The 27,982-nt window shown below is 42.7% G+C and overlaps 2 protein-coding genes and 1 long non-coding RNA gene across 5 annotated transcripts in view; all 3 read left to right on the top strand.

Moving 5' to 3' along the window:
• LOC120438415 overlaps window positions 1–27,982 on the top strand; it is a 190,598-nt gene that overhangs the window by 27,977 nt on the left and 134,639 nt on the right. The gene's annotated exons all lie outside the window — the stretch shown is intronic.
• On the top strand, window positions 11,234–13,901 carry LOC120438428. 2 transcript variants are annotated; one of them, XR_005611878.1, is made up of 4 exons: window positions 11,234–11,327; window positions 12,100–12,244; window positions 12,745–13,518; window positions 13,601–13,901. It is a non-coding gene; the product is annotated as an uncharacterized LOC120438428 (long non-coding RNA). The 2 variants fall into 2 exon arrangements; XR_005611877.1 differs by having other exon boundaries at window positions 11,241–11,327; window positions 12,745–13,640.
• LOC120438384 lies at window positions 18,297–26,277 on the top strand. 2 transcript variants are annotated; one of them, XM_039608777.1, is made up of 2 exons: window positions 18,297–18,960; window positions 19,182–26,277. In XM_039608777.1, exon 2 carries the CDS (start codon window positions 19,999–20,001, stop codon window positions 25,903–25,905), a length of 5,907 nt encoding a protein of 1,968 aa, XP_039464711.1. In that variant the 5' UTR covers window positions 18,297–18,960; window positions 19,182–19,998; the 3' UTR covers window positions 25,906–26,277. The 2 variants fall into 2 exon arrangements, with proteins under 2 accessions (XP_039464711.1, XP_039464710.1); XM_039608776.1 differs by having other exon boundaries at window positions 19,179–26,277.

Genomic DNA, 27,982 nt, shown 5'->3' with positions numbered 1-27,982 from the left:
CTCTGTGGAGCCTGATCTCAAGGGTTTAAGTCTGACCCTGAAACCAGAAGAGGATCTTTCTGTCTCTGCAGATTCACTGTGATCCAGAGATGGCAATGATTTCAGTCCTGCATCACGCTGATGTTTGCACAGAGAAGATAATATAGTAAATGTTTTTGAACATTGGTAACAGTAAACTTCATAATCATTATGCAAATTTTTACTCTGTGAATGGTACTGATGGCCATTGACCAGTGGTTGTTGATCAATGCTCATAAGAATTTGCATATTAATGATGAAGAAATTGACCTCACAGCCCATTGTTCATTCATTGGGCCGGTTTCAGTCGTTATGCAAATGTACTGTTTATGAGATTAACGTAAAAGCAGGAATCAAGACGTAACAGTTTATTTGTAACATGGAATCGTTTCTGAGTGGAGTATGAACTGAGATTACTCAAACTCTTTCACAGATAAGATAAGATAACCTTTATTAGTCCCACACGTGGGAAATTAGGTATCTAATTACTAATACGTTACTTATAAAAAATTACAAGAAGAAAAAAAATAAGAAAGAAAGAAACTCAGATCGAGCAGAGCTGCTGTAACAGGCTGCCGCACACGGGGGGCGCCATGATGAAGTTCTCTTTCATGTGTCTGCGTTCATGCTTAGTATGATCACATGATTGTGAAAAGGTTTTGTCACAGTGTCTGCACTTGTATGGTTTCTCTCATGTGTGGACTCGTTTATGCTTTTCAAGCTGACGTGCACTGATGAAGGATGACCCACACTGATCGCAGACATGCTTTTTAACGCCACTGTGAAGGAGTTCATATTGTTTGAAGTCCTTTGAAGTGGTGAAGCCTCTCCCGCATTCTTTACAGTAGTTCATTTTGTCTCCAGTGTGTCTACGTTGATGTATTTTCAGAGTCCTTCAATGACTTAAAGTCTTTCCACGAAGGTGTAGAATTATAGGGATTATTTTATATAACCATCATCTTTGTCATTGCATTAATTATCATTTCATCCAAGCATTTATTGAAGTTGCTGGCATTATGTTATAATTTATATTATAGGGGTTATCATAATCAAATATTAACATGTTTATTACAGGTGCAGTTATAACTACTTTAAAATGATTGAGTTAAATATATATGTATCATAACTCATATGCTGAGTATATTGGTACAGTAAAATAGTAGCTGAGCAAAGGCCTGAATGTATTCAGCTTCTTGTGGTATTTGAGTTTGCTTAGTTACAGGTGACGGAAGGATGTCCAGTCCATGGTGACCTCAAAGGCCTTAGATCATCACCATATTCTTAAGAGTATGCCACAAGGAGGAACCTCTATGTTGCAGTTAATTCTTAAAATACATGAATGTTCTGTACATGCAAATTATGTGCTTGTAAACGCAAGAAGGGGCGTTACAATACCCTGATGTTATAAAAGCAATCTAGAGTGTATTTTGGGTAGAGATGCACAACTGTTTTGCAGTTTGCACCTCTCCACGCTGCGTGCATTCATTAAAATCAATTGTTTGATTGACCTCTTCTGGACCATCATTGTTTTACTCTCGTCCTCAATTTCGAACCCGTAACAAAGGTCACAACAAAAGTCTTTCCCACAGCGATGACAGGGTTGAGAACTTGATCCATCTGTGTCGCTCTGCTTCTAAACAAAAACACAAAGACAGTGTAAGTCAGTCCTTAACATTTTTATCCTGAACGTCACCTGAAATAAAGAGCATCTCTGCCAAAGTCCAATTACATTTTACTGTTTACATTATCACACTCAGCTCAATTTAATATGCTATAAAAACGATAAGAGTAAAAACATTAAAGTAATACTAGTTTAATGCTACAATAACAATAACACAATTCTCAAACACTATCCCTAAAAACCTGTGATTAGAGTCTGAATAATCATTCAGAGCTGCCAGTAGAATTGCTAACATGCTAACACACTTTGATGAGCAGAGTTGTTTCAAACAGTCGGGCTGACAAGATAAAAATATAAATACATACCTCACAGTAACTGCACTTGTAGAGTCTTTCTGGTGTGGATCTGTTGGTGTGTTTTCAGGTAACGTGGAGATTTAAAAGTCTTCTCACACAGGTCACATTTATAAGGTCGTTCCTCAGTGTGGGTAAACATGTGATGTCGTAACTCTGTGTTTGTAGTAAACTGTTTACCACACTGATCACAGCTGTACACATCATGTCTGGTGTGAATGCGTAGGTGTGTATTTCGGCTCCCTATCCGGCTGAAAGTTTTTCCACAAATGTCACAGCTGTACGCCTTAATTCCAGAGTGGGTAACTAGATGACTCTGTAAGCTGTAACTGTGAGTAAAAGCTCTGCCACACTGATCACAGGTGTACGCTTTAACTCCACTGTGGATGAGTTGATGTGATTTTAAGTTTGAAAAGTGCCTAAAAGACTTTCCACACTCATCACAGCTGAACGGTCTCTCTCCACTGTGGATGAATTGGTGTGTTTTTAAGTTTCCAGAGTGGATAAAAGACTTTCCACAGTCTCCACAGCTGAACAGTCTCCCTCCAGTGTGGATTAGTTGGTGTGTTTTTAAGTTTCCAGAGTGGATAAAAGACTTTCCACACTCGTCACAGCTGAATGGTCTCTCTCCAGTGTGGATTAGTTGGTGTCTTTTTAAGTATCCAAACCTGGTAAAAGACTTTCCACAGTCTCCACAGCTGAAAGGTCTCCCTCCGGTGTGGATCAGATGGTGTGTTTTTAAGTTTCCAGACCTGGTAAAAGACTTTCCACAGTCTCCACAACTGAACGGTCTCTCTCCACTGTGGACGAGTTGGTGTGTTTTTAAGTTTCCAGACCTGGTAAAAGACTTTCCACAGTCTCCACAACTGAACGGTCTCTCTCCACTGTGGACGAGTTGGTGTGATTTTAAGTTTCCAGACGTGGTAAAAGACTTTCCACACTCATCACAGCTGAACGGTCTCTCTCCAGTGTGGATTAGTTGGTGTCTTTTTAAGTATCCAAACCTGGTAAAAGACTTTCCACAGTCTCCACAGCTGAAAGGTCTCCCTCCGGTGTGGATGACCTGATGCATTTTTAGGGAAGCTTTCACAGTAAAATCTTTCCCAAACTCGTCACGGTTGTATTTTTTTCTTCCACTTCTTTCTTCAACAAAATTGTCGGCCTCCTGAGAGCGCTGACTTCTCGATCCACGTTGGTCCTGCAGTGACAGAGATACAAACAGAGGCAGTGATTTGTGGGAAATACATTATTCTAACCGGCCTTTTATTAGTGGTATGTTGTGAGCTTTTATTAAATAAGTATTTATACTTATTTTCATACACACATTGCAAATGTGCTCATGAGAGTTGGCATTCAGTCTTCAATGCAAACACGCTTACAGACACAGATAAATATTAGACTTGTTTCTAGGGCAAAGATTAGAGACATTTGGCTGTGCCTGTACGCAGAGACGTGTACGAGGAGAAAAACCAGCAGGAAACACAGAGTGTGAGACGGTGAGGACGGCTTTTAAGTGTTATAGGAGTCAAGTCACTGACGCATATTATGATATCTGCTGAAGTATTGTGAGGCTGGACTTTAATATACAAAAGTTGAGATCTCTGTGAGTGACGCTGCAGATATATATATATATATATATATATATATATATATGTATATGTATATGTAGAGAGAGAGAGAGAGATATGTATATATATATAGATATATCTATCTATAGATAGATATATCTATATATATCTATATGTATATATAGATATATATATCTATATCTATATATATATATATATATATATAATTTTATTATAAAATTATATAATTATATTATAAATAAATTCTTTCTCCTAATTATGTCCTGGGTTTTAACTAATTAATAACACCAAAGGAAACATCACAAAAACACTTAAGGTCATGAAAATTAATTGCGATTCAGTAATTCACTGAGGCATCCACCCTATTTATTGAAAAGTATCGTATCTGTATTGGTATCATATCTGATACCAAAATATGCAGTATCGCACACCACTACCATCAAGCGGTGCGGCTTCGTAGCTGAGCAAAGTCGTACTGAAACATTTGACAGATTTTCGAGCACCGTGTACATAAAATCGTTTCGAAGTCAGTAAACACAACCAGAGTTACATAAAGCACGCGGGATTATAAGGAGCACTGTCGATTTTCAGAAAAATCAAAGGATTGATTTTAAGTGCGCAGTATTTTCCAAAAACACGGTAATAACGACGGCCCGCTAGCATGCGCTACCAAAAATAGTGCTTTGTTGTGTATCTGACGGACGAAAGTCAAACCAGTTCCACACCACTGAAGTTGCAGCATTTTTACAAACCAGTTCAGGTTCATCCGTTTCATTTAACGGCCCGCCATGTGCTTATGTAAACATATGCACTGCGCATGCGCGTTTTACCCATATTCTATCCAATATTTCATTTTCCTATCGTTGCCTAAAATTACACCGGTATTACCGTGATCGGTATGATACAGCCCAGCCCTACACGTGTCAGTATTTATGTCTCCAGATTGTTTGTATAGTGAGCCATTAAGACTGTACTCTTGGTACAGTTTTTATTTTTGCTGCTTTTGTCTTACACTGTCAAACAAACACAGATTTGCAGCGTTTGTATGTGTGTGCAAAAGCAAATGTGCCAGGCCTCAAAGACAATGGGTGGTTTGCACAACAAAAGCAGGATGTGAATCGAGCATATGACCTGTACAAATCTCAGCAGGGTGATTAACACCTCGGGACTTGCACCAGAAAATAAAAAGTCAGTAATTCTAGTAGGTGTTGGGTTCAAGGGATTTCTGCAAATGTGCGCAGGGTTAGTAAATCTAGTGTTGAAGTTAGCTCGGTGCTTACCTTTAGATGAGCCCACAAACCGAGAGAAACTCCGTGATGAAGCTGGAACTTTTTCCAAACACAGGAAACAGGTCAGGGAGCAGAGACCCACGTGGTTCACGCTGATCTCAGCTACAATCCAGGAGACAAGGGTTCGCAGATCGATGCAGATATCGATCCAAACGTTGGTAGTGGTATATGATCGATACTTTAGTTTGTTTCTCTCCTGGAGGTTCACTATTTACTCGCTGTGGATGAAAAAGCAGCTCTGTCTGTGTGAACACCTCTTCTTATGCGGCAGACGCACTTTGCTCCGCCCCCTTCTTCCTGCCCTGCTGGGATTTGTTACTGTGCCGTCACGTGACTCAGATGCGCTCAGAAGACGCATTTGGACTGCAGAGAGAGAGAAAGAGGAGCAACATGTGGAGATATTTTATGACTGTAAATGAAAATGCTGGAGAACAGCTGGAAGGCTGTCAAGCCACAGGGGACCACAACAAGCTGTAGAGTTCAGCTTATTTTTCACACCTCAGTTAAATGCTTTGACTGAAGTCTCACTGCACACACTCAAACTTAGTGTTTGTGTACACCTTGGTCATTATAACCTGACACTGATCAGTGCTGCTCTGACGACCACACTCACATCCATGTAATCATTTAACTGGGATGATCTGGATTTACTGCACAATGCTGAATGTGTCCTTACAGTACAGGGAATAACTCTCTCTGTGTTCCTGTAGAGAAACTCTGGGTTTGTGTGCTGACGAGCATCACTCACAGTATGATACAAAGGCTCACTCATACCTTTCCACACATGGGACAAATTCAAAAAGATGCTGAAACCTTTAGAACATCATAAACTACACATTGTTGTACTCTTTTAGGATGGAACAGCTTTCAGATTTATTTAGTCTTGAAAGGATAAAAGATGTTTTTAAGAATTTTGCATTCAAGAGGAGAATATTTAAATAAGTCATGTAAATGAGAATTTCAAAGTTGGTGGCTGCAGTATATACAAATTGGTGTATCTCAAAAATAAAATTATGAAGACACTCAAAATTAATTTGGAAACTGTTTTATGCAACTTTTGTACATTTACAATTTTGAGGGATGAACCTCTGAAATTACTTTAACTAGAAATTTGTGTAAAAATACCACTATTGCAATTTATGTAGTTACTGATGACTTGATGCATACATATGATTAAAATTTGGGATATAATGGTTGTATTGATGTATAGCAACTTAAAATACTCCCAGAAATGGCACTACAACATGTAAAAATATAAAGATAAGCTCAGGCGGACTGGGTTCTTTAGTAGGTCTAAAGGGTTAACCTGCGTCCTCACATCATGAATATGAAGGGTTGTAGTGGGAGAAGGTGGTGTGAAATCCTCATAGCTGTGGAGTGAGGAGGGGGCTCCTGTGGGTGAAGTCTTTGATGGTGGTGATGGCTCTGTGCTGGTGGGAGTGGGGAGGTGGGGGGATGATGGACCAAAGTGTCTCTATTGTTGGGGAAGGTGGAGGTGTCAAGGCTGCTTGATGTCTCATCAAACCAGCAGTAAGAGTCGTTGAGGGTGTTGGCCAACAGCAGGTCGTCAGTGGAGTGGGGCTGTGTGCTTATATCCTTACTCTCATTTCCCTTAGCGTATCTGTAACATGCAACTTCTGTCGGTGCTGTGCTACAGGAAACTGAATTTCCATCACACTATATGTTGTGATGATCCCAGTGCAGTCATGGTGTGTTCTGCAATCCTGCTGAATTGTGTTCCAGTCCCATCGACTGTGTATGAGCGAACAAACAAGCGTGTGGCGGGGATGAATCGGAATGTCTTGAGCCTCAGCATCACATCATCATAGTGGGTGTCAAATTAATACTCGGGCAATTCGGAGTCTGGCGAGTCTGAGAGGTCCCATGCTTGCATGTCTCCCTCTGAAAAATGAGAACAATAACAAGATAGTAGTAGCCCCTGTCTCACTCTTAGTTCAACATTCCGAAATCCCGAATAAAATAATCTCATCAACCCGTGAAAGAAACCCCAGTAGATGCGTAAAAACTAGTTAAATTAAAACTAGTGGTTTGATTAAATGAAACGCTTGTGAACAAGCTGACATTACCCATTCAGAAGAAATTCCCACTTGTGCCGTTTTTAAAATAAAATGCATGAATCGTTGCAAGCTGAGATATTGTCAGAATTTTAAAATTAGTGTGATTAAAACACTATTACCAACACTTTTGACTAGATGTAAATAAAAAGCATCCCCTCTTTGTTAAGATGCACTGTGAAGCAAAACAGCTTCCACTCCGCCCGCAAAACAAAGAATTGCTTTTAAGAACACGTATGTCTGCATAACTGATGTTGAGATACACCAAAGTGATGAAAATAGTTTGGGACTCTGACCAGCAACATCCAGCAAGACCCAGACAGCGTTTTCTATCTCCCAGCTGGAGTTTTTTGTTTGTCTGTGACTGCAGAGTCAGATCTTTGTTGAGCCTCACACTTGCAGAGGTGAGTCAGTTTACAGAGATCCCTCCCACCCTGGCTTTCATGTGCTAGATTTCTTATGTGAAACAGTAATATTTCACTGACTGCTGCTTATACCACAGGTTAATACACTCTACTGATCCCTGATGGGAGAATCATCACCTCTGCCAGCAAAGAAGCCTGGTGGATGTTTGTTTACAGTCTGATGATGCGACATCATGCTCTGCATCTTCAAAGTTTGTCTCTTGATCATCATTCATACACAGTTATGTAAAGTATGCTCATATCTAGCAGAGCAGGGCAATATGGCCCAAAATATTTATCACGATATATATTTGAAAATTTGCGATAACGATATAAATGACACTCGACAAAATACTTTACAACTCCACAACTTTATTAGAGTAAAAACCCATCAATGTATTTTCACTTAAACAAGCAGCTGTTTTTTATGTGCATTAAAGTTATATAAAACTGTAACAGTGCAAATGCAAACTCCTCATTGACAGTTTAACCAAAAGGCATTTCCAGTGGAAATTGGCCGACATATCCTCAGCATAACCATGTATAATATCCACAAAACTTAAAATGAGGTTAAACACACACAATGCAGTAATATTACGTTGAAGCACCGTATCACTGCGAGGCTCCCGACTACGGTAGCCGTAATGCTCCAACAGTCCATCTAGCAGTGCGGCTGCATAGCTCAGCAAAGTCATACTAAAACATTTGTGACAGATTTTTGAGCGCCGTGTGCCACCTAAAATCTGTTCGGAAAGGCAGGTTATCCATATTCGGTATTTTCATTTTTTTTAAATCATTGCCTAACATTATAACGGTATGATATGGCCCAGCCCTAGTATAACTGGGCCAACCTGGTAGTCTTCATTTATGGAGGCTGTTTGAGTCTGAATGTTGGATGTTGTGTATCTCATGTTCTCTGGGTTTGTTGTCCTCAGTCTCTTTGCAGGATCAGAAAACTTTCACGGTTCTGGGTCAGTTTGATAAAGTATTTTGAGTTGTTATGTTTTGGTGTGTTTTTGCATTATGGATTGTTTTCTTATTTTCTTGTAGTGCTTGTGCTGATGACGATGTTGATGATGAAGATGATGATTAGAGTTCCACGTTTCTGTTCATTCATGTTTCAGGATTTGTGTCTCATGTTCAGCATTGAGTTTCATGTGTTATATTCTGCCTCTCAGTGTCAAGTCTGCGTCTTTGTGTGATGGTTTCTTGTTTCCTGTTTTATTGTGAAGGTCTGTGTCTCATGTGAGTGTGTTCAGTTTACCTCCCCAGTTCATGTTGAACTGCACATGATTATTTGCAGCTAGCAGGTTGTTAATGCTATCCACCAAGTCTAAAAAGAGCATGTTAATACTTGGAGATCCTGAAGGCTGCTCCAAAAATGATGACATTATATTTTACATATTTGTTCAATTCAAACGATCTTTTCCTCTCAAAAAAATCTACTACATGTGTTATTTTTATGTCATGTGTAATTTCCATTGCAAACATTAATCACAGTTAAATTAAGAGGGAATGGCAATAAAAACTCCAGTGATACCATCAAGTACACTGCAATTTCAGTTGTGGGATGATCGCACTGCGTTCTCCGGGAGTCCGGACTCCTGTGTGATAGGTTAGGTTCGTAGCTTAAACCTATTCGCTGGAACGTTAAAGGCAATGTGATTACACAGCAAGCAAGACACGAAGTAGGCAAAGTCCTTTGGGTTACTCATGCATGAGGGAGGCCTGCCTGGAGCCAAGTGTCGTTCCACCTACTTGACCTCCGTCAGACTCTCAGCCAGGTTCCCCATAGCACTCCTTTTATTGCGGTTACTTGAATATGCATAGGGTCATTAACATGTGATGTATACATACACACAAAGAGTACCTTGCCTGTGGTTTTGTAAGTGCGTGTGTGTGTGTGTGTGTGTGTGTGTGTGTGTGTGTGTGTGTGTGTGTGTGTGTGAGTGTGTGTGTGAGAGCTGCTGACCAAAAGGGTCATAAAGCAGGAACAACATCCTAGGTCATAAAGAGGGTAACCTCCCCACACCCAATCTATGGATCACCCTAGATAACACAGTGAAGCCATACAAAGGACAGGAAGTTTTACCACATCAAACAGACCTTCACAAGGATGTTGCCTGTGATAAACACTACAGCCCCCACTCAGAACCTCGAGAATCTGGGGAGGGGGAGAACAAAGAATTCCTTTCAACACACAGTTAAAGTACAAATGGTAAGAATAAAAATGACAAACATTTAACAATTCACTCTAACATTTGTGAACTTACAAAGTCTGGACAAGTGACGACTGGAGTACGGACTCGCATACATGAGTACTGAGAAACAGCCTGACAGTCTGCAGTCTATGAACTAACATCAACTAACTCCAACTAACAATGTTAGCTCTGTAGCAAGTAGCCTTAATGAATAGTAATAGGAATCACACAGCAATAGTACATCAAAGATACTGAAGTTTTGGCCATCCCATTCTTCTTATGAAGTGGTGTCGGAGTTTCCAAGTGAGGAATGATTTCCTGCCCGTGCACTGCTGGCTCTGGGTTCATTGTGTAACTGACACCACCAGCAGGATGCTTGCATTAGAGCCTTTATTATGTGTTTGGTTTTGGTTTCTGGTAATCAGAATCAGAGAAACTTTATTAAACCCTGATGGAATTTGAGTAAAAAAAACAAAAATAAATAAAGTGGGCCATGAGTCATGCTCGAAACAGCGATATGCATGCAACATGTGATATATGTGTACATGCTCATCCAACTGAGCTAAACCTGCGCCCGAACTTGATTAATCACCAACATTGGAGAAGGCATAGAGTGGGGATAACCTAAGTAGCCTATAATATATAAAACAGGAAAAGACCGCCGTGCATTTATTTCAACAAAGTAACTGTAATCTGATTACCACCTATGTAAACGTTAACTGTAACGGAATAGAGTTTCTCATATTGTGTATTTTAAATATGTCAGTACATGTATTCCATTACTCCCAACACTGACTACATCTCTGCATGTTGGAACATTTTTAGTTGATCATTTAAAGCTATTTCTGCTCCTAGTGGTCCATTTTTGCAGCTGGGACCTAACCCAAATGTTTCCTTAGGAGTGTTTTGGGAGAATGTGTTCATCCATTCAGGACAGAAAAGGACACTTGGATAATCTGTGCTGAGGAGCATTAAACTGTTCTTGATACATCGAGAGCTCCTTCAGACACAGCAGCCTTTTCACTCTATTTAAATATGTAAAGATTAAAATGTTGTCATTTCTTTGTAAAATGTTCCCTAAAGATAATGTTACTTGTAATCTATTATTTCAACACTAAATCAAACCCAAACATTCCTTTGATTTCTGCTTTTGTGTCTTCACAGTTTCCCAGCATGCTCTGGCTGTGGTGGTGGAGGTATATGAGGGGGAGACTTCTGTCCTCTTGCACTATGTTTACAAAGGTTCGATACCTGAGGACAATCCCACAGTGATGTGGACTCGCAGTGACCTCAATCCCAAATCTGTCCACCTACAAGGAAAAGGAGGAGACGATCTTAAAGGGCAAAACCAGCGCTACAGTGGGCGCACATCAATGAGTCGTTATGCATTAAACACAAAAGACTTCAACCTCACTCTGAGGAAACCCAAACTGACTGACAGCGGTATTTACACCTGCTCCATCAGTGCTGGAGGAGGATAACAGAGACTGAGTGACATCCAGCTGCAGGTCAAAGGTCAGACCTGCTGCATGAAAGAGTAAAAGTCAGTACAGTAGATGAAGCTCAAATAGTCCTAAAAGCAACAAGAAAGCCAAGTTTTTTCTGAGTAGTTCTGAAAGTCTTTGTAGGAGCCATGAGTTGCTCTTTTTTGACTGTGTTGGTTTAAATGGACTCACTGTATTGGTGCACGGGTGTGGGGCGTGTCTCATGGGTGTGGTAGATGATAAATGTGGTTGCACTCACCTGTTCACCGCACCTGATGTTGATGAGCAGAAAGGTAGGGTGAGCATGAGGCAAAACCTTCTGTTGAGCGCAGCTTGAATGCTTTTGATAGATTTTGACTGTAACTTGATGGTTTTTGTATATTTGTGCACTAATTGATGCCATAGGCCAAGTTGTAATTTGGCATAGTAATTAGTGCAGCCATTGTGAGTTGCAGTTATTTGTTTGTGCAGTCTGTGCGTTTGTTTAATAGTTGATCCCATGTGCTGATTTGTATATTGGACAGTTGCATGTGGAATAAAAGGAGCAAATGTTACAGAAGTGTATTTTATGCGTTTATTGTTGCGCGTCATCTGTGTCCTCATGTTCAGCCTGCCGCAGCCTTTGGTTGGAGGAGCAGCCACAGTCTTGATTAACCTAACAGAAAGATTTCCAATGGACCGAACCTTAAAATGAAACAACAAACATGAGCAGGAAAGTAAACTAAAATAAGATCTTACTGATACAGCCTCTGTGGTATATGGCATTGCATTCTTTTAGGTGTGCAGAGTTGTCTTCTCTGCTCAGGGAGACAAATGTCAGTAGACTTTTTACATATTGTCCATGATGAAAAACTCAAGATTTCTTTTAAATCACTGAAACATTCATTATGATCCCTCAATTGTCTGTAGCTGTAGCAGCAGTTCATAAATTCCAGTTTAGTTACCACTCAAAGCAAAGAGTCACATTAGTGAAGTCAGAGGTCAGAAATGCAGAAACTTGTCATTTGCCATGAGTGTGACTGCTATTGGTCCAATATTTGATATTGTGGTTTCTTGTCCTTTCAGATCATCACGTGGAGGTGAAGGTGGAGGAAGGCTCAGTCTGTCACCCTGCCCTGCAAAACAACACCTGACCTGCCTGAGAACACCAGAGTGGAGTGGACTCGCTCTGACCATGAACTCTTGGTAGTTCAGGAGTATTCAAACAAAGGTGGCAAACTTATGAAACAGGACAAGTTTTACAGAGACCGAACAGAAATGAATGAAGACCTGCTGATAAAAGATGAACGACAGTCAGAAATATACTGAAACTCTAACAAAGGCAGAGGTTAAGAGTAATTCAGGCTTTTCCTTGCATGTTATGTAGCTGATACCTGCTGTCTTGTGTGGTCTCCTGGTTGTCTGGGCTGTTGTCAGCTGCATGAGTGTTACTGCCTGCTACACAGATTTCCTCAGACGGACGTGATCTGACATCACATCTGTTAGTCTGACGTCTGTCCACAGTCGAAGACTCTATGACTGAAGCAAAAATGTCTTTAAATGCCGCCAGACAGCGTTTGACAGTCTTAGGAGTGATCAGTGACTTTGCTGTCAAAGGAGGCACTGGAGCTCCTCCTAGAGGTTTTAATGAAACTGCCGTGTTGCCATTTTTGGGAAGAGCGAGTCTGGGAGATTTGCTCTGTTTAGACTGTTTCTTCCTTTCTTTTTTAGGTTCAGGCCTCTTGGGATGAAGCTGCTGAGGCTTTGAGGACATGTTCTCCAAATCTTCAGCTACGTTGTTGACATGCCACCATCCGCCCAGGGCTCTCCTTCTCCATTTGGCTGAATCTGCTTCCGTGAGCCGCTCCTTAAGTCGACTTTGCGACACGGGCACTTTTGGTGTGACTGATAGTTTTCCAATAGGATCGTGCTGATATCAGTCTGACTCTGAAAAACCCCACACAGGGAAACATTGGGAGATACACATGTTACGTCTGGAGAAAGGGAGACATGATCAGATCGAAAACAGTGATGTTAAAAGTAACAGTTTCTTTTTCTTTTCTCTATTTTTTTTTTTTCAATGAGTCTTAGCTGCACACTGCCTTTGAAACACATGTTCAACAAGAAGCCACAGAAACCTTTATCACATTAAAGTCTCATTGTTTCTGTACAGATTTTCATGTATTCTCATGTGTTTGGCTCCCAGAGTGTCGATTCCTCCTTCTGTCTCATCTTCCTCTGTTCTCTGTTACCTGGTCTTTCAGAGTACTGTTAGGGTGATATTCTGCCAAGTGTGAAGTTGATGAGCTTCACAGTTACAACAGGTTAACATTTCTGAATAACATGATGAAAGTACAAGCATGAACATTTTAAACATGTTTTTTATATTTATTTATATTTCAACAATATGTTTGAATGTTTTAATCCAGCAGTTTAAGGTCGGGCTCAGACTAAAGTCTGTGCTAAGACGACACCATTGCAAAATGTTCATTTTGTTTTTCAGAGGTGGGCTTTCTGCATCATTACCCTGTTGCATAATCTGAGTGAGCTAAAGGGCATGAACTGATAGCTTCATATTCTCCTTCAGGATTATCAGACAGGGAGCAGAATTCATGTTCATCAAGTGAGACAAATTGTCCAGAAGCAGCAAAGCAGCCCAGACCATCACACTACAACCGCCATGTTTGACTGTTGGTATGATGTTCTTTTTATGAAATGCTGTTATTTTCAGTGCAGATGTAAGGGGACTAAGACTTTCCAGAAAGATGAGCCTTTTGTCTCGCCAGTGCACAGATTATTTTCCCAGAAGACTTGGGGATCATTGAGATCATTTTGGATATGTGAGATGAGCCTTCGTAATCCTTTTGGTCAGCAGCAGTTCTCGTCTTGGGATTCTCCCGGTGTTTGAGGATGGAAGTAGGGTTCCTACAACTTCAGCAAAGTTAGATTTAAGACTTTTTTTGTCACTCAGTATTTAACAATAACAAAATAAAACTTTAAATTCATTGAGAGTTAAATTGATTAAGAGTTATAGACTAAACAGGGGTTAGAGGTCAACATGTTGAAATTTACGTGTGATCAGTGATGAGGGTTTCTGTATTACCCCTGACATGCTATTTATTTTACAGTCAGCAGACTTCACCAAGTCTGAAAGACTTTCTTCAAAACATACAACATGTCTCATACACACTTACACTGCTGCTTTTATCCATGATAATTCTAACTCACAGACAGGAAAACAGAAAATCATGTCTTTGAATGTGTGAGACATTTTAATAACAATTAGTCTTATTCTGAATTTTTATGGATCTGATCTGAAGTCTGAGGTGTTTCTTTGGATGATGTTAAAGACGGAGTACTGTCTCCTCGGTAACCTGGACCTCTGAAGGTTTGATAGTTTTTTTCTTACTAACATTAAAAACTGAAGAAAACCGAAGTTTTAATTTAACGATTCAGAGTCAGTATTTTGAAATCTTAAAATGTAAATTATGAACCTGCAAATCACCAAAATCGGTTCACTTCTATTACATCATCTCTGGTTAGGTCCTGTCAGGTTACAGCTAAAAATCTAATACAAGACCTGGTCTGAATCAAAATCAGTACCTTCCTCCTGATTTATGTGTTTATTTATGTATATATGTATGTATTTATGTATTCTAGTCTTTCCCCCTGTCCTCTGCCCTTCTGCCCTCTCCTCCAGGCTGTCCTCAGGCCTGTAAGATGCTGCTGTCATGTTGTCGGTCAGGTTCTTTCTGAAAGAAGCAAACATGAAGATCAGAACTAAACACACAGACAACACACTGGTGAAACTGGAGCTAAAGAAAGACCAAAAATTCAAAATAATGAAACACTGAAAACTCACAGCAAACAGAACTTGGAGTAATCCAGTAAGACTGGAACTCTACATGCTGAGATAGCAAACAAATCAAGAACTAAAACACAGATCACAAAGTAGAAATCAACATTATCAATAAAGACAGAAATCAGAGATTCAACTATATCACGAGGCTTCAGATGCACTTTTAGAATATTGTTGAAGAAAAAGATGCTCACAATTATTTGAAGTATTACTATACTTGTGCCGTTTTCTTCATCCTGCAAAGCTGTTCATGTTCAACATGACTGATGAACAGATCCACACAGTCATTCAGTTTGTTTGGAGGAAGCAGCTCATCTGAGGTCATGTGATTATCAGCAGGTTTCAGTGGAGCTGATTTAACTCTTTGGTCCAACAGAGCAGCTCAAACAGAACTGTAGAGATGAGCTGTGTTGATCCTGAGGACTTAGTGATGTGTAGAAATAATGAAACCTTGATGTGTGACAGTTTCTGAGGCTCCAGGTTGAAGATGTTTTAAATCCGGTGCTTTGTTGAGTCATATTGTCCTACAAAGACACCGATCCTGACAGAAGACAGGATCTGTGATCAGAACTCCTTGAACTCTCTAATGTTTCATTTTAGGTCCACAAACACTTTCAGCAGTAAGTAGATCCACACTGACAGGAGACATGACTGTGAAGCAGCACCATCAGACTCTGATCGTCTCCAACATCTTTAAAAACTGCTTTGACTTTTTAGATCTCTGTCCTGTTACCTCCTGCTGTGGTCTGCTTCTCTCCTTCAGCTTTCTCTATAACTCTGCTGCAAACTGCTGCTGCCATCTGTTTAGCTCACGGTGTGTTTGTGTCCTCTCAGTCTGTCAGGTGGAGGAGGGGGCGGAGTCTGTCCAGCTGCCAAAACCACAGAAAACCTGCCTGAAGATGTTAGAGTGAAGTGGAGGGACAGATACAACAGGAAGCTTCACGTGTATCAGAACGGCTGGAGGCCTGAAGAACAGCACCAGGTTTACAGAGACCGAACGAAGATGGATGAAGACCTGCTGAAAACTGGAGACCTCAGTCTGACCCTGAAACAGCCCACAGTGAGTGACAGTAAGATACAACTGTGTAGTTGACAGCAGGAATATCTACAGATACAAAACGGTGCTGCTGGAGTCAAAGGTTTGTTTATTTCTTTCTATCTGACTGTCTTGTGATTTGAGTTTGACTTGTTAGAATGATTATGTTGGATTATGTTTCAACAGCAAGCAAACTAAATCTAGTTTCAACCAGTCTGGGCATCAACAAGTGGGAAAATGAGATTTATGAAACTGACTTAGTAGCCTTGATACCGTTTTATTGGTGATACTTTAACGCAACATTTCCTCTTCCAGCTTGACTGGGGAGCACCAAGACGTTCCCCGGGGCCTCCTTCCGGTGGATATATGCCCAAAACACCTCACCCAGGTTAAAGCTCATTTCCACCACTCGTATCTGCAGTCTTGTTCTTTCAGTCACTACCAAAGCTCACGACCACAGGTGAGTGTGGGGACATAAACTGACCGGTTATTTGAGAGCTTCACTTACATTCAGCCACATTCCAGTGTGAGTCAGTGATGCTCTTTGATTCTGACAGTCTGGAACAATGAGGTTGTACATTTTCTTCTCACATGTAATTCTGATGTGAATAAAATATAATTTCAGTTATTCAGTTTTCTGAGGTGCTTTGACTAGAAATGAAACTTCATTGTCTGACTGTCTTGCGTCTCCTCTGCAGGCAGAGTTCAGGTCCAGGATCAAACAGGGGACATCAGGAACAGAAGCAGCTCCATTGATCCGACTCCTCTGATGGCTGATCAATCAGTTTGATCTGTGTGTTCTTTGATTATTGATCAGTGATGTCAGAGTGGAGTCAGTGTGATGTTGTTGTTGTGTGTTTGAGACTTTTAGTGTCCATGAAGGTCTCTGCTGCCGTAGATCCTCTGAACTGTGACAGAGGTCTCACTCTGGAGGAAACTCTCAGCACTTTCCAGCAGCTCCTCCATCATGGAGGACGTTCCCTCACTGTAACAGGTGGAGGAGAGAGGAGAGGAAGCACAGGTGGATCCTCTGAGGAAGAGGAGTGTTCCTACAAACCACATGATCACATGACCAGAATGGTATAGCTACAAAGTCAGATTAATGGGTTTGCAGGTGTCCTTAAAGTCAGAGTTCTCAAAAACAGAAAACTGTCACTCTTTTTACCTGTTATGTCACCGTGGCAACTGAATGAAACAATGTCAGTTTTTTAATTGTTTATTTTCCATTTTATTTACATGTCTGAAGTAAAACAATCTGTCAATCAATAACCATCATTGTAATTTTAATCTCTCCACGTTTCCATTTAAAGGTCAGTCTCACACAAAGCAGACCAGTGATTTTACTTTACTTCCATATGATGTGTTGTTTGTATGTCTTTTGACTTCGTACTGGTCATACTGGGTCTTGTACCATTTTTGAGTTTTGCTTTTGTATTTATTTAATTTTGTCCCAGTTTCTAGTCTTGGTAGCTGGGGATCAGTCTGCCAGGGCCTCCACTCTGGCAACCGCTTGGCACACATTGCACCTGACACTACGGCGCATCCTGCAGATGGTGGGCCTGCAGGAGGACGGGCCCATGTCCCTTTTTTGGGCCTGTGCCCGGCGGTGCCCCATGGACTATGGCGCCATAGGGGTCAGATTTGGAGGACCATTGGCTCAGATCTGAGGGTCCTCCAAATCTGAGGCCATGGTCCTCAGCCTGAAAACGGTGGAGTGCTCACTCCGGGTCGGGGACGAGTTCCTGCCTCAAGTGAAGGAGTTTAAGCATCTCAGGGTCTTCTTTACGAGTAACGGGAGAAGGTAGATCAACAACGGATTGGTGCCGCGGCTGCAGTGCAGTGATGCGTTACTGGTCCGTTGTGGTGAAGATAGAGCTGAGTTTAAAAGCGAAGCTCGTGATTTATCCGGCGATCTACGTTCCTACCCTCACCTATGGTCACCAGCTTTGCGTAGTGACCAAAAGAATGAGATTGCGGATACAAGCGCTGGAAATGGGCTCCCTCTGAAGGGGGACTGGCCTCTCCCTTAGAGATACAGTAAGAAGGATGCCCTCTTGGTGCCTCCTGGCTGAGGTGGCAGACCCAGGACACGCTGGAGAGATTATATCTCTCGGCTGGCCTGGCAACGCCTGGTGTTCCCCTGGACAAGCTGGAGGAGGCTGCTGGGGAGAGGGAGGTGTGGGCTTCTCTGCTTGGGCTGCTGCCCCCGCGACCCGGCCCTGTATAAGAGGAAGAAGATGGATGGATTAATTTATTTTTCTGCTTTGGTTAAGTTTTTCTTTTGTTTGTTTTTATAATGTCATTTTTGCAATGTTGAGCTTCATCTTGCATTGTATAAAGTTCTTCTTTAGTTTGTATGGAGCTTTGGTCCTTCCCCAGTTCAACAATTGGTAGATTTAAGTAACATCAGCCTTCACCAATGGCTCTCTGACAGCAAATATGTTTTACTGTTAATAGTAAGAGTTAGATATCTGGATCAGTTGCAGGCCTGGTCTGGCCTGAATCTGTCATCCTTGTGTCTTCTGGATTCATCCTGCTGTGCAAGTGGAATCCAATAAAGACCCTGTTTGCTGTTCCATTACAGTACCCTATCATACTTTTGGGTTCGTTGTTGCTGCTATCTGGGCAGATGCACTGAGATATATATATATATATGTAGCCCTGGCTATATAAGTAGCTCATTTATTTAAATAGTTCATTTATATTGATAGTTAAATGCAAATGTTCACTGTGTTCAATATTGTGTATACAAATGCCTGCAAGGTATGTGATGTGTGTGAGTTCAATGCACAACCTTTGTATTTGTATTTTGAGGTTTATGTCATTGTTTTTGATTTGGTATTGATATGTACTACAGCTCCAGTGAACCCTGAAGTAGTCTCAGGTAGAGGGGGTGGGAGCAAGTGGGGGGCCGTGAGCACTCTGCAGGAAGCGAGAGAGACGAGAGCTGAACAGTGTCGAGTGAACGCAGAGTTCATAGAAGGCCGACGGACGTATTTTCGGGTTGACTGATAGTTAGCTGGAGTGAAAATCGGTTGTACCCTACTGTGAGGTAAATGCCAATTTTGTCTTACACTTGTGCCTTATGTTATTGTGTAAAACCGCTAACCGCGATTAGCTACGCGACTAGCACAACTGCTAACACAGCCGCTAGCGTAGCCTAGCATATTCGTTAAGCTCTTGTCCTGCTCTGTTTTTATTTATGAAGCTAATGCTAAGATTGAATGTTCTTGCTTGTGAATTGGCATTTAGCGGGGTTGTGTGATTCAGTAGGAGGAGACGGACGTCTTGCTGGCGTGTCAGAGAGGTCCCTTCTGCTGGTGGGCTGAAGTTATGTGTTCACGTGAGAGCACGTGGCGAGGACGACTGTGAGTGCTGCTGCCGTGGCCTGCTGGTAGCCTTGACCCAGTTTCCCCTGCTATCCCCTTGAACTGCCTGGAGGTGTGAGTACTGTTTGCACGTGCTTTTTATTTTACTGCTTGGCAACAAGTGAAGCGACCATATTGTTTTAGGTCCCAACGCACCCAAGCCACGACTCAGGCCTGCAACGAGGGGTTTGCTAGCAGAAAGACTGTAGCACTTGAGGTCTGTGTGTGTCGGTGAGAGTGTGTGTGGGCCCACAATATTGTTTGATTATTTTGTTTCTGTTAAAGTAGATACATCACATTGTTTAACAAACTTTATTAATTTTACTTATTTTCTTCTGTGTCGTTAATTAATCATTTACTAAAGTGGAGTTAACTTTACAATTTATTAGTCCTTTATTTATTCAGGTAAAAATCTCATTGAGATTTAAAATCTCATTTCCAAGAGAGACCTGGCATCATATAATTGACTTGCTTGTGTGTGATTTATTTCTATACAGTGTAGTTTTATTGCATATTTTGTACCATAAGCATTAAAAAGGGAGTATCAATAGGAAAGTAACAATAGGAACCCAGGGCCCCTCTCAATAGAACGTGGGACGGGTGTTACACAATTCTGGAGGCACCGCTGGGATACTCCCGTGCTTAACTTTTCTAGTTTGTTCTTTAAAGGAGTATTTTGTTTACAGATTTGCACCGCTTAGCACACCAGCATTAGGATTTGTATGATGACTACTCGAAAAGAGTCTCAAATTACACCTGAGCTTAGTAGCTGGTGCAGTAAAGCAGGTATAGACCCAAACCGGGCTTTTGTACTGCATGATGTTCCTACTGACTTTGACTTATCAGACATTGAAGAGACTGCTCAGTCAGTGAAAGTTTTTGGAAGAGTAAAAGTGAGAGATAGGCTAACAGACACCCAGACAGGCAATAACCTTGTGCTGTGTGAATGCCGTCAAGATATTCAGCCAGACCGCATACCACCGCATGTGCAGCCATTGAACGGAGGTCCTGTCTGGAAGATTTCCCTCCTCACTGAATCTGTGAGGTCAGCTGATGACTTCTCAGCCAAGCTTAAGAAACTAATGGTAGAAGAAGGTAAAACAATTGATGATGTTAGTGCCTTGCTGTCTACTGAAACCCCACAGGAAAACTCCCCTGAATCCATCATTCGGGCAGTCGGAGACCTGTTAGCGAAAACTATGCGACCTACCAGTGAGAATACTGCATCTCGACGTCTGCGGATATTCTCTGGCCAGTCTCCTACTCCGGCAGGTGAAGAGAGCCTTGATAGCTGGGTTGAGCAGGCTCGCCTGATAATTGAAGAGTGCGACTGCTCTGAGAGAGAGAAGCGAAGGAGAATAGTTGAGAGCCTAAAGGGACCGGCGTTGGAGATCATCCAAGCTGTACGGCGAGATAACCCTGATGCTAGCCCGGAGAGCTATGTAGAGGCTCTAGAAAGTGCATTTGGATCCCTGGAGTCAGGTGAAGACTTGTACCTCACCTTCAGGAGCCTGGGTCAACAGCGAGGAGAAAAGCTGTCAGACTTCCTGAGAAGATTGGAACGCTCTCTGACCAAAGTAGTGCAGAGAGGGGGTCTCCCTAGCCATCGAGTCGACCGTGCACGTATTGACCAGCTTATACGGGGTGCGACTGAGTCAGAGATAATGTTACTGCAGCTAAGACTCAGAGAAAGGAAGGAGGAGCCACCTACTTTCCTGAAGCTGCTCAGTGAGATTCGAGAAGAAGAAGACCATGCAAGAGTGAGGCATGAGTCAAACACCACAGTGAGACAAGTGAAAGTTGGCGAAGAGACAAAAGCCAAATCGACAGAGGTTCAAGAGCTCAAAGCCGAGATCAAAGAGTTACGCTCTGAGCTTAAAGAGTTAACAAGCAAGCGCTCAGATTCCGAGCTAATGTCTAAGCAAACCAAGAAAGTTGCTGAGGCTGGGGCGGAGAAAGAAGTCCAGCAGTTAAAGCAGCAAGTTCAACAGTTACAACACCAGCTGACTGTTATGGCTGTGTCACAGGGTTCAACCCAAACGGACTCGACAAAGAGAGATGAGAGAGCCAGACGAAGCAAGGTAAACAGACCACATGCTGCAAAAGATTCAGACAGTTACTTCTGTTACCGGTGTGGGGAGAATGGCCATATTGCCACCCGCTGCATGGCTCCTGAAAACACTGCCAAAGTAATCCAGAGGCTACTCGCAGCCCTTCGTAGGAGCAAAGAGGAAAAAGGGGCTACAGGTGGCGCTTCTGAGCCCACACAGGTCGGTTCCATCAGGAAAAGTTCCGTACACACATCATCACATTGTGGACTCCCAGATGGATTGGTTGGCCCATCCATGATGACCGATGTGACCATAGAAGGACAACCATGTAGAGCTCTCCTTGACAGCGGCTCTCAAGTCACCATTATATTTGAGAGCTGGTATTCCCGTTTCATCCCCAATGTGCCCATTCTTCCTTTACAAGATCTCGCCATATGGGGACTGAGTGATTCCAACTACCCATACAAGGGGTATGTGGCTGTTGAGGTGGGTTTTTCCCCCAACTCAAAGGAAGCTGTAGAGACAGTCACTGTCTTGGCCTTGGTGTGTCCAGATCCAAAGAGCCCAGACCCTGTTCCTGTCATCATTGGTACTAACTCCCAGAAACTGCATTCTCTGCTGAGAAATTGTGAAGAGGTAGGAGGAAAAGATGAGGTTCACTCACTGAGGATAAATACCCTCTCCCCAGAACAGCCCTCATCGCTAAGCACCCAACAAACAGGTGTGGTGGGTCACGTGAAGTGGCAAGGCCCCGGGCCTATCACTATCCCTCCTTGTGCAGTACAGTATGCAGTTTGCAAGGTGGAACAACAGCAGCCATTAGACAAAAGTATTCTAATGGTGGAGGTGGGCGAATCCACAAACCTCCCAGCTGGAGTGTTGGTTCCACCTGTGGTACTACCATCTTCTGAGATGGACACTAACAGTTTCACACTTCTGCTAAGAAATGAGTCCCAAAGAGAGACTATTGTCCCCACTGGTACAGTGCTAGCTCAGGTGTACTTGGTGGACACCGTCACTGAGTTAACAAAGACCTCCGCCCAAAAAAGGTCTATTGACCCTGAGCTGTTTGACTTTGGAGATTCTCCTATCCCTGAAGAGTGGAAAGCCAGGTTAGCAGCAAAGTTATCAAAGAGAGCGGATGTTTTTTCCCTGGAGGAGTGGGATGTCTGCCTAGCCAAAGGTGTCGCTCACCACATAAGGCTGAGAGACCCTCGACCATTCAGGGAGAGATCCCGCAGAATCGCACCCGCTGACATTGAGGATGTCCGACGCCATCTACAAGAACTGCTGGCAGCCGGAATAATCAAAGAGTCACGAAGTCCGTATGCTTCCCCGATTGTCATAGTCAGGAAGAAGAATGGCAAGGTGCGGATGTGTATTGATTATCGTCTACTGAACTCCAGAACCATCCCAGACCAGTACACTATGCCACGCATAGATGATGCGCTGGATTGTCTGACAGGAAGCAAGTGGTTTTCTGTACTGGACCTGAGAAGTGGATATTACCAAGTGGAGATGTCCGAGGCTGATAAAGAGAAAACGGCTTTTATCTGTCCTCTTGGGTTTTTCCAGTTTGAGAGGATGCCTCAAGGTATCACTGGCGCGCCTGCAACCTTCCAAAGGTTAATGGAGAAAGCTGTTGGAGACATGAACCTCATTCAAGTCCTTGTGTATCTGGATGACCTTATTGTGTTTGGCCGGACACTGGAGGAGCACGAGGAACGGCTACTTAAAGTCCTGGACCGGCTGGAGGAATGTGGTCTCAAAGTCTCCATTGACAAGTGCCAATTTTGCCAACCACAGGTGAAGTTCTTGGGACACATTGTCTCTGCCTCTGGAGTTGCCACTGATCCTGAGAAAGTGAGTGCCGTGACCCACTGGAAGAAACCCACTGATCTAAAATCCCTGAGATCTTTTCTCGGATTTTGTGGATACTACCGGCGGTTCATTGAGAACTACTCCGCCATAGTCCGCCCGTTGACAGAACTGACTAAGGGATATCCTCCTGCACATGGTAGCAAAAAGGGTGTTGCTAAAGTAAAGCAAAATAGCTACTTTCGAGTTGCCGAGCCTTTTGGTGATCGGTGGACCCCAGCTTGTGATGATGCCTTTCAGAGCATTGTTTACAAGCTCACACATGCTCCAGTCTTGGCATTTGCTGATCCAGCCAAACCATACATTTTACATGTTGATGCAAGTTTGGACGGGCTAGGAGCAGTCTTGAACCAAGAGTACCCAGAAGGACTCCGCCCAGTAGCGTTTGCCAGCCGCAAATTGAGTCATGCAGAACGGAACTACCCAGTTCACCAACTGGAGTTTTTGGCTCTGAAATGGGCAGTAGTGGAGAAGTTCCATGACTACTTGTATGGTGCCAAGTTCACGGTGAGAACTGATAATAACCCACTCACCTACGTCCTGACCACTGCCAGGTTGAATGCGACAGGTCATCGGTGGCTAGCAGCACTCTCCACCTATGATTTCAGCATTCAATATAAGCCCGGCCGTGAAAATGTGGATGCCGACTCACTCTCCAGGAGTCCGCAAGACACAGCAGATGGATGGGTGGATATCCCACCCTCTGGGGTAAAAGCTTTGTGTCGTCGGATCACTACAGATGGTGTCTGCCAACACACCACCAGATTTGTCGACCAGCTTGGTGCTTCGCCAGACGCCATTCCAGCTTTATATGCAAACTTCACCCAGATAGAAGTGGGCCCGCTGCAACAGCTAAGCCTAAAAGAACTGTCAGAAGCCCAAGACTCTGATCCAGTTATAGGTGTGGTGAAACCTCAAGTTGAGAGAAACCATAGTGTTTCAGCTTCTACGCATGCAAACCCAGATGTTGTGTTGCTGATGCGAGAAAGATCCAAGTTAAAGGTTAAGCGTGGCCTTCTCTACAGAGTCACCACAAGACCCTCTGGTCGAGAAGTAAGTCAGATTGTCTTGCCTGCTAAGTATCGGCCAATGGTACTAAAATCAGTGCATGATGATGCTGGTCACCTGGGCACAGAACGAACTACAGAGCTCATTAAAGACCGGTTTTACTGGCCCAGAGTGGCATCTGAAGTTGCAACATACATACAGAACTGTGGAAGGTGTGTAGCTAGGAAGTCCATCCCACAGAAAGCTGCCCCTTTACAGCACATCACCAGTAATGGCCCTCTAGACCTGGTCTGCATAGACTTTCTTTCTATTGAGCCAGACTCTAAAGGCATAGCTAATGTGCTGGTTGTCACTGATCATTACACCAGGTATGCTCAAGCATTTCCCACAAAAGATCAGAAAGCACTGACTGTCGCCAAAGTACTTTTTGAAAAGTTCTTTGTGCATTATGGATTGCCTGCTCGCATTCACTCAGACCAGGGTAGAGATTTTGAGAGCAAGCTCATTAAGGAGCTATTGACCCTGTTGGGCATTCGTAAGTCCCGAACGTCACCCTACCACCCTCAGGGCGACCCGCAGCCTGAGCGTTTCAACCGTACTTTGCTGGCAATGTTGGGCACCCTTGATCCAGCTAAAAAGCCAAAGTGGAGCCAGCATATAAGCCAGCTAGTACATGCTTACAACACCACTAGAAATGATGCCACAGGATACTCGCCCTACTTCCTCATGTTTGGAAGAGAGGCGCGACTACCCATTGACCTGTGTTTTGGTGTGGGGTCAGATGAAGAAAATGACTTAAAGCACCACCAGTATGTGGCTAACATGAGAAAAGAACTTCAAAAAGCTTACCAGCTAGCCGCTGATGCAGCTTCCAGAAATAATGAACGAAACAAGAGACTGTATGATGCGAGAGTTCGGAATCAGACACTTGAGGAAGGTGATCGGGTACTGGTTCGGAATCTCGGCCTCACAGGAAAGCACAAACTACAAGACAGATGGAACTCACTACCTTACATAGTGATCTCCAAGTTACCCAATCTCCCTGTGTATCGTGTAAAACCAGAGAGAGGAACTGGTATTGTGAGGACCGTGCATAGGGATCACCTGCTGCCCATTGGTTACATGGTCAGGATGTCTGCTCCATCAGAAAAGACAGCGCGACCAAAGAGACCAAGGACCAGGGCACAGCAAGTAAGGTGTGAAAATGAAAATCGGACACGCGATTTGGAGCATCTGAGTGAAGATGATTGGTCTTCAGAGTCTGAAGAACAGTGTGTCTACTATGAACCTCCTTTAGCCTTTCGTGACAGTGTTGAACCTCAAAGTGAGGGGGTTGCGCAAAAGGAGGTTGTGAGCCTTCCTGACCAGATGGAAAATGATCATCCCAGTGTTCATAAATTGTCTGAGGTGGAGGAACAGGGGGAACAAATCCCAGTAGCAGTAGATCAGACGGAGGAAAGTTCACAGCAACACCAAGACTCTGTGGTGGCTGAAGAGCTGGAGGAGAGAGATGGTCCCACACCTAGTGTCTCAGTTGGAGGTGCTGACTCACCCTATGACCTCAAAACAAAAAGGAGAGTGAGACCTGTAGTACGCCTCAGTTATGATGAACCTGGAAGGCCCACTGACAGACCTGTGACTATTAGTTACCGAGGTATGGTAATTCAGATTTGCTACGACCCTGACTCCTAAATGTTAATGCACTAGCCAGTACTCCTTAGTGAGGTTTTAACTGGCCTAATGAAAGTAGGTCTGATGGGGACATTCAGACATTCAGAAGGGGGAGGGTGTAGCCCTGGCTATATAAGTAGCTCATTTATTTAAATAGTTCATTTATATTGATAGTTAAATGCAAATGTTCACTGTGTTCAATATTGTGTATACAAATGCCTGCAAGGTATGTGATGTGTGTGAGTTCAATGCACAACCTTTGTATTTGTATTTTGAGGTTTATGTCATTGTTTTTGATTTGGTATTGATATGTACTACAGCTCCAGTGAACCCTGAAGTAGTCTCAGGTAGAGGGGGTGGGAGCAAGTGGGGGGCCGTGAGCACTCTGCAGGAAGCGAGAGAGCGAGAGCTGAACAGTGTCGAGTGAGCATGAGAGTTCATAGAAGGCCGACGGACGTATTTTTCGGGTTGACTGATAGTTAGCTGGAGTGAAAATCGGTTGTACCCTACTGTGAGGTAAATGCCAATTTTGTCTTACACTTGTGCCTTATGTTATTGTGTAAAACCGCTAACCGCGATTAGCTACGCGACTAGCACAACTGCTAACACAGCCGCTAGCACAGCTGCTAACATAGCCGCTAGCATAGCCTAGCATATTCGTTAAGCTCTTGTCCTGCTCTGTTTTTATTTATGAAGCTAATGCTAAGATTGAATGTTCTTGCTTGTGAATTGGCATTTAGCGGGGTTGTGTGATTCAGTAGGAGACGGACGTCTTGCTGGCGTGTCAGAGAGGTCCCTTCTGCTGGTGGGCTGAAGTTATGTGTTCACGTGAGAGCACGTGGTGAGGACGACTGTGAGTGCTGCTGCCGTGGCCTGCTGGTAGCCTTGACCCAGTTTCCCCTGCTATCCCCTTGAACTGCCTGGAGGTGTGAGTACTGTTTGCACGTGCTTTTTATTTTACTGCTTGGCAACAAGTGAAGCGACCATATTGTTTTAGGTCCCAGCGCACCCGAGCCACAACTCAGGCCTGCAACGAGGGGTTTGCTAGCAGAAAGACTGTAGCACTTGAGGTCTGTGTGTGTCGGTGAGAGTGTGTGTGGGCCCACAATATTGTTTGATTATTTTTGTTTCTGTTAAAGTAGATACATTACATTGTTTAACAAACTTTATTAATTTTACTTATTTTCTTCTGTGTCGTTAATTAATCATTTACTAAAGTGGAGTTAACTTTATAATTGACTTGCTTGTGTGTGATTTATTTCTATACAGTGTAGTTTTATTGCATATTTTGTACCATAAGCATTAAAAAGGGAATATCAATAGGAAAGTAACAACAGGAACCCAGGGCCCCTCTCAATAGAACGTGGGACGGGTGTTACATATGATATAGATGAAATATTATTAGTATAAAACAATGTGAGGATCAGGCTTTGCATTATAGACACTGTACATTTTAGACTCCTGATTTAGAAACAAACAAAAAACAAAACATAAAAAAAACAGTTCAAGGTTTCAAACTTAATCATGTCAGAGATCAGGGCAATAGAGTTTGATCTTTGGTACAGACAGCTGGCTGTTCCTGTGTGTGAGTGTATTTGTATTTATTTATTCTGTTTTATTTGTCCTAATTTATTTCCTGACATCCTTCCTACCCCCTTGCTTGCTTCCTCTGCATTGGCTGTCCCCAGGTCTGTGTGTGTTTTCATAGTAAACATGAAGATGTCTGTACTGTGCCACGCTGGTTTGAAGAAAAGAATGAAAAAAAAATGCAAAAAACTGCACTTACTGTGAATTTCATCCAGTTATGTGTTCCCTATTCTTAACAGTTAATCTGCAACAAATCTGTTATGTATAACATGTAAAGTCTGATAATTATAAATGAGGGATATAAAGTTTCCACAGTCACTGAATCTAAGCAAATGAACAAATCAGGAATCCAACAGTGCACAGGGATAATAAAAGACACAGGGAAATGTCAGAGGACAGAGACAAATGATCTGGCAAGGACAAAGACTAACTTCAGACACAAAAAACAGCTAAAAAACACCTCTAATAAGGTTAGCTTGATTAGCAATAATAAGCACAGGGATATGAAGTT

Source organism: Oreochromis aureus, linkage group 3 (genome assembly GCF_013358895.1).
Source record: "Oreochromis aureus strain Israel breed Guangdong linkage group 3, ZZ_aureus, whole genome shotgun sequence".
Classification (NCBI taxonomy): Eukaryota; Metazoa; Chordata; class Actinopteri; order Cichliformes; family Cichlidae; genus Oreochromis; species Oreochromis aureus.
The sequence above is the reverse complement of the archived record's forward strand: the minus strand, read 5'-3'. Positions and strand labels throughout refer to the sequence as shown.

Coding starts and splice junctions, on each gene's coding strand:
- LOC120438384 (XM_039608777.1), top strand. CDS start 19,999: ATGATGACTACTCGAAAAGAGTCTCAAATTACACCTGAGCTTAGTAGC.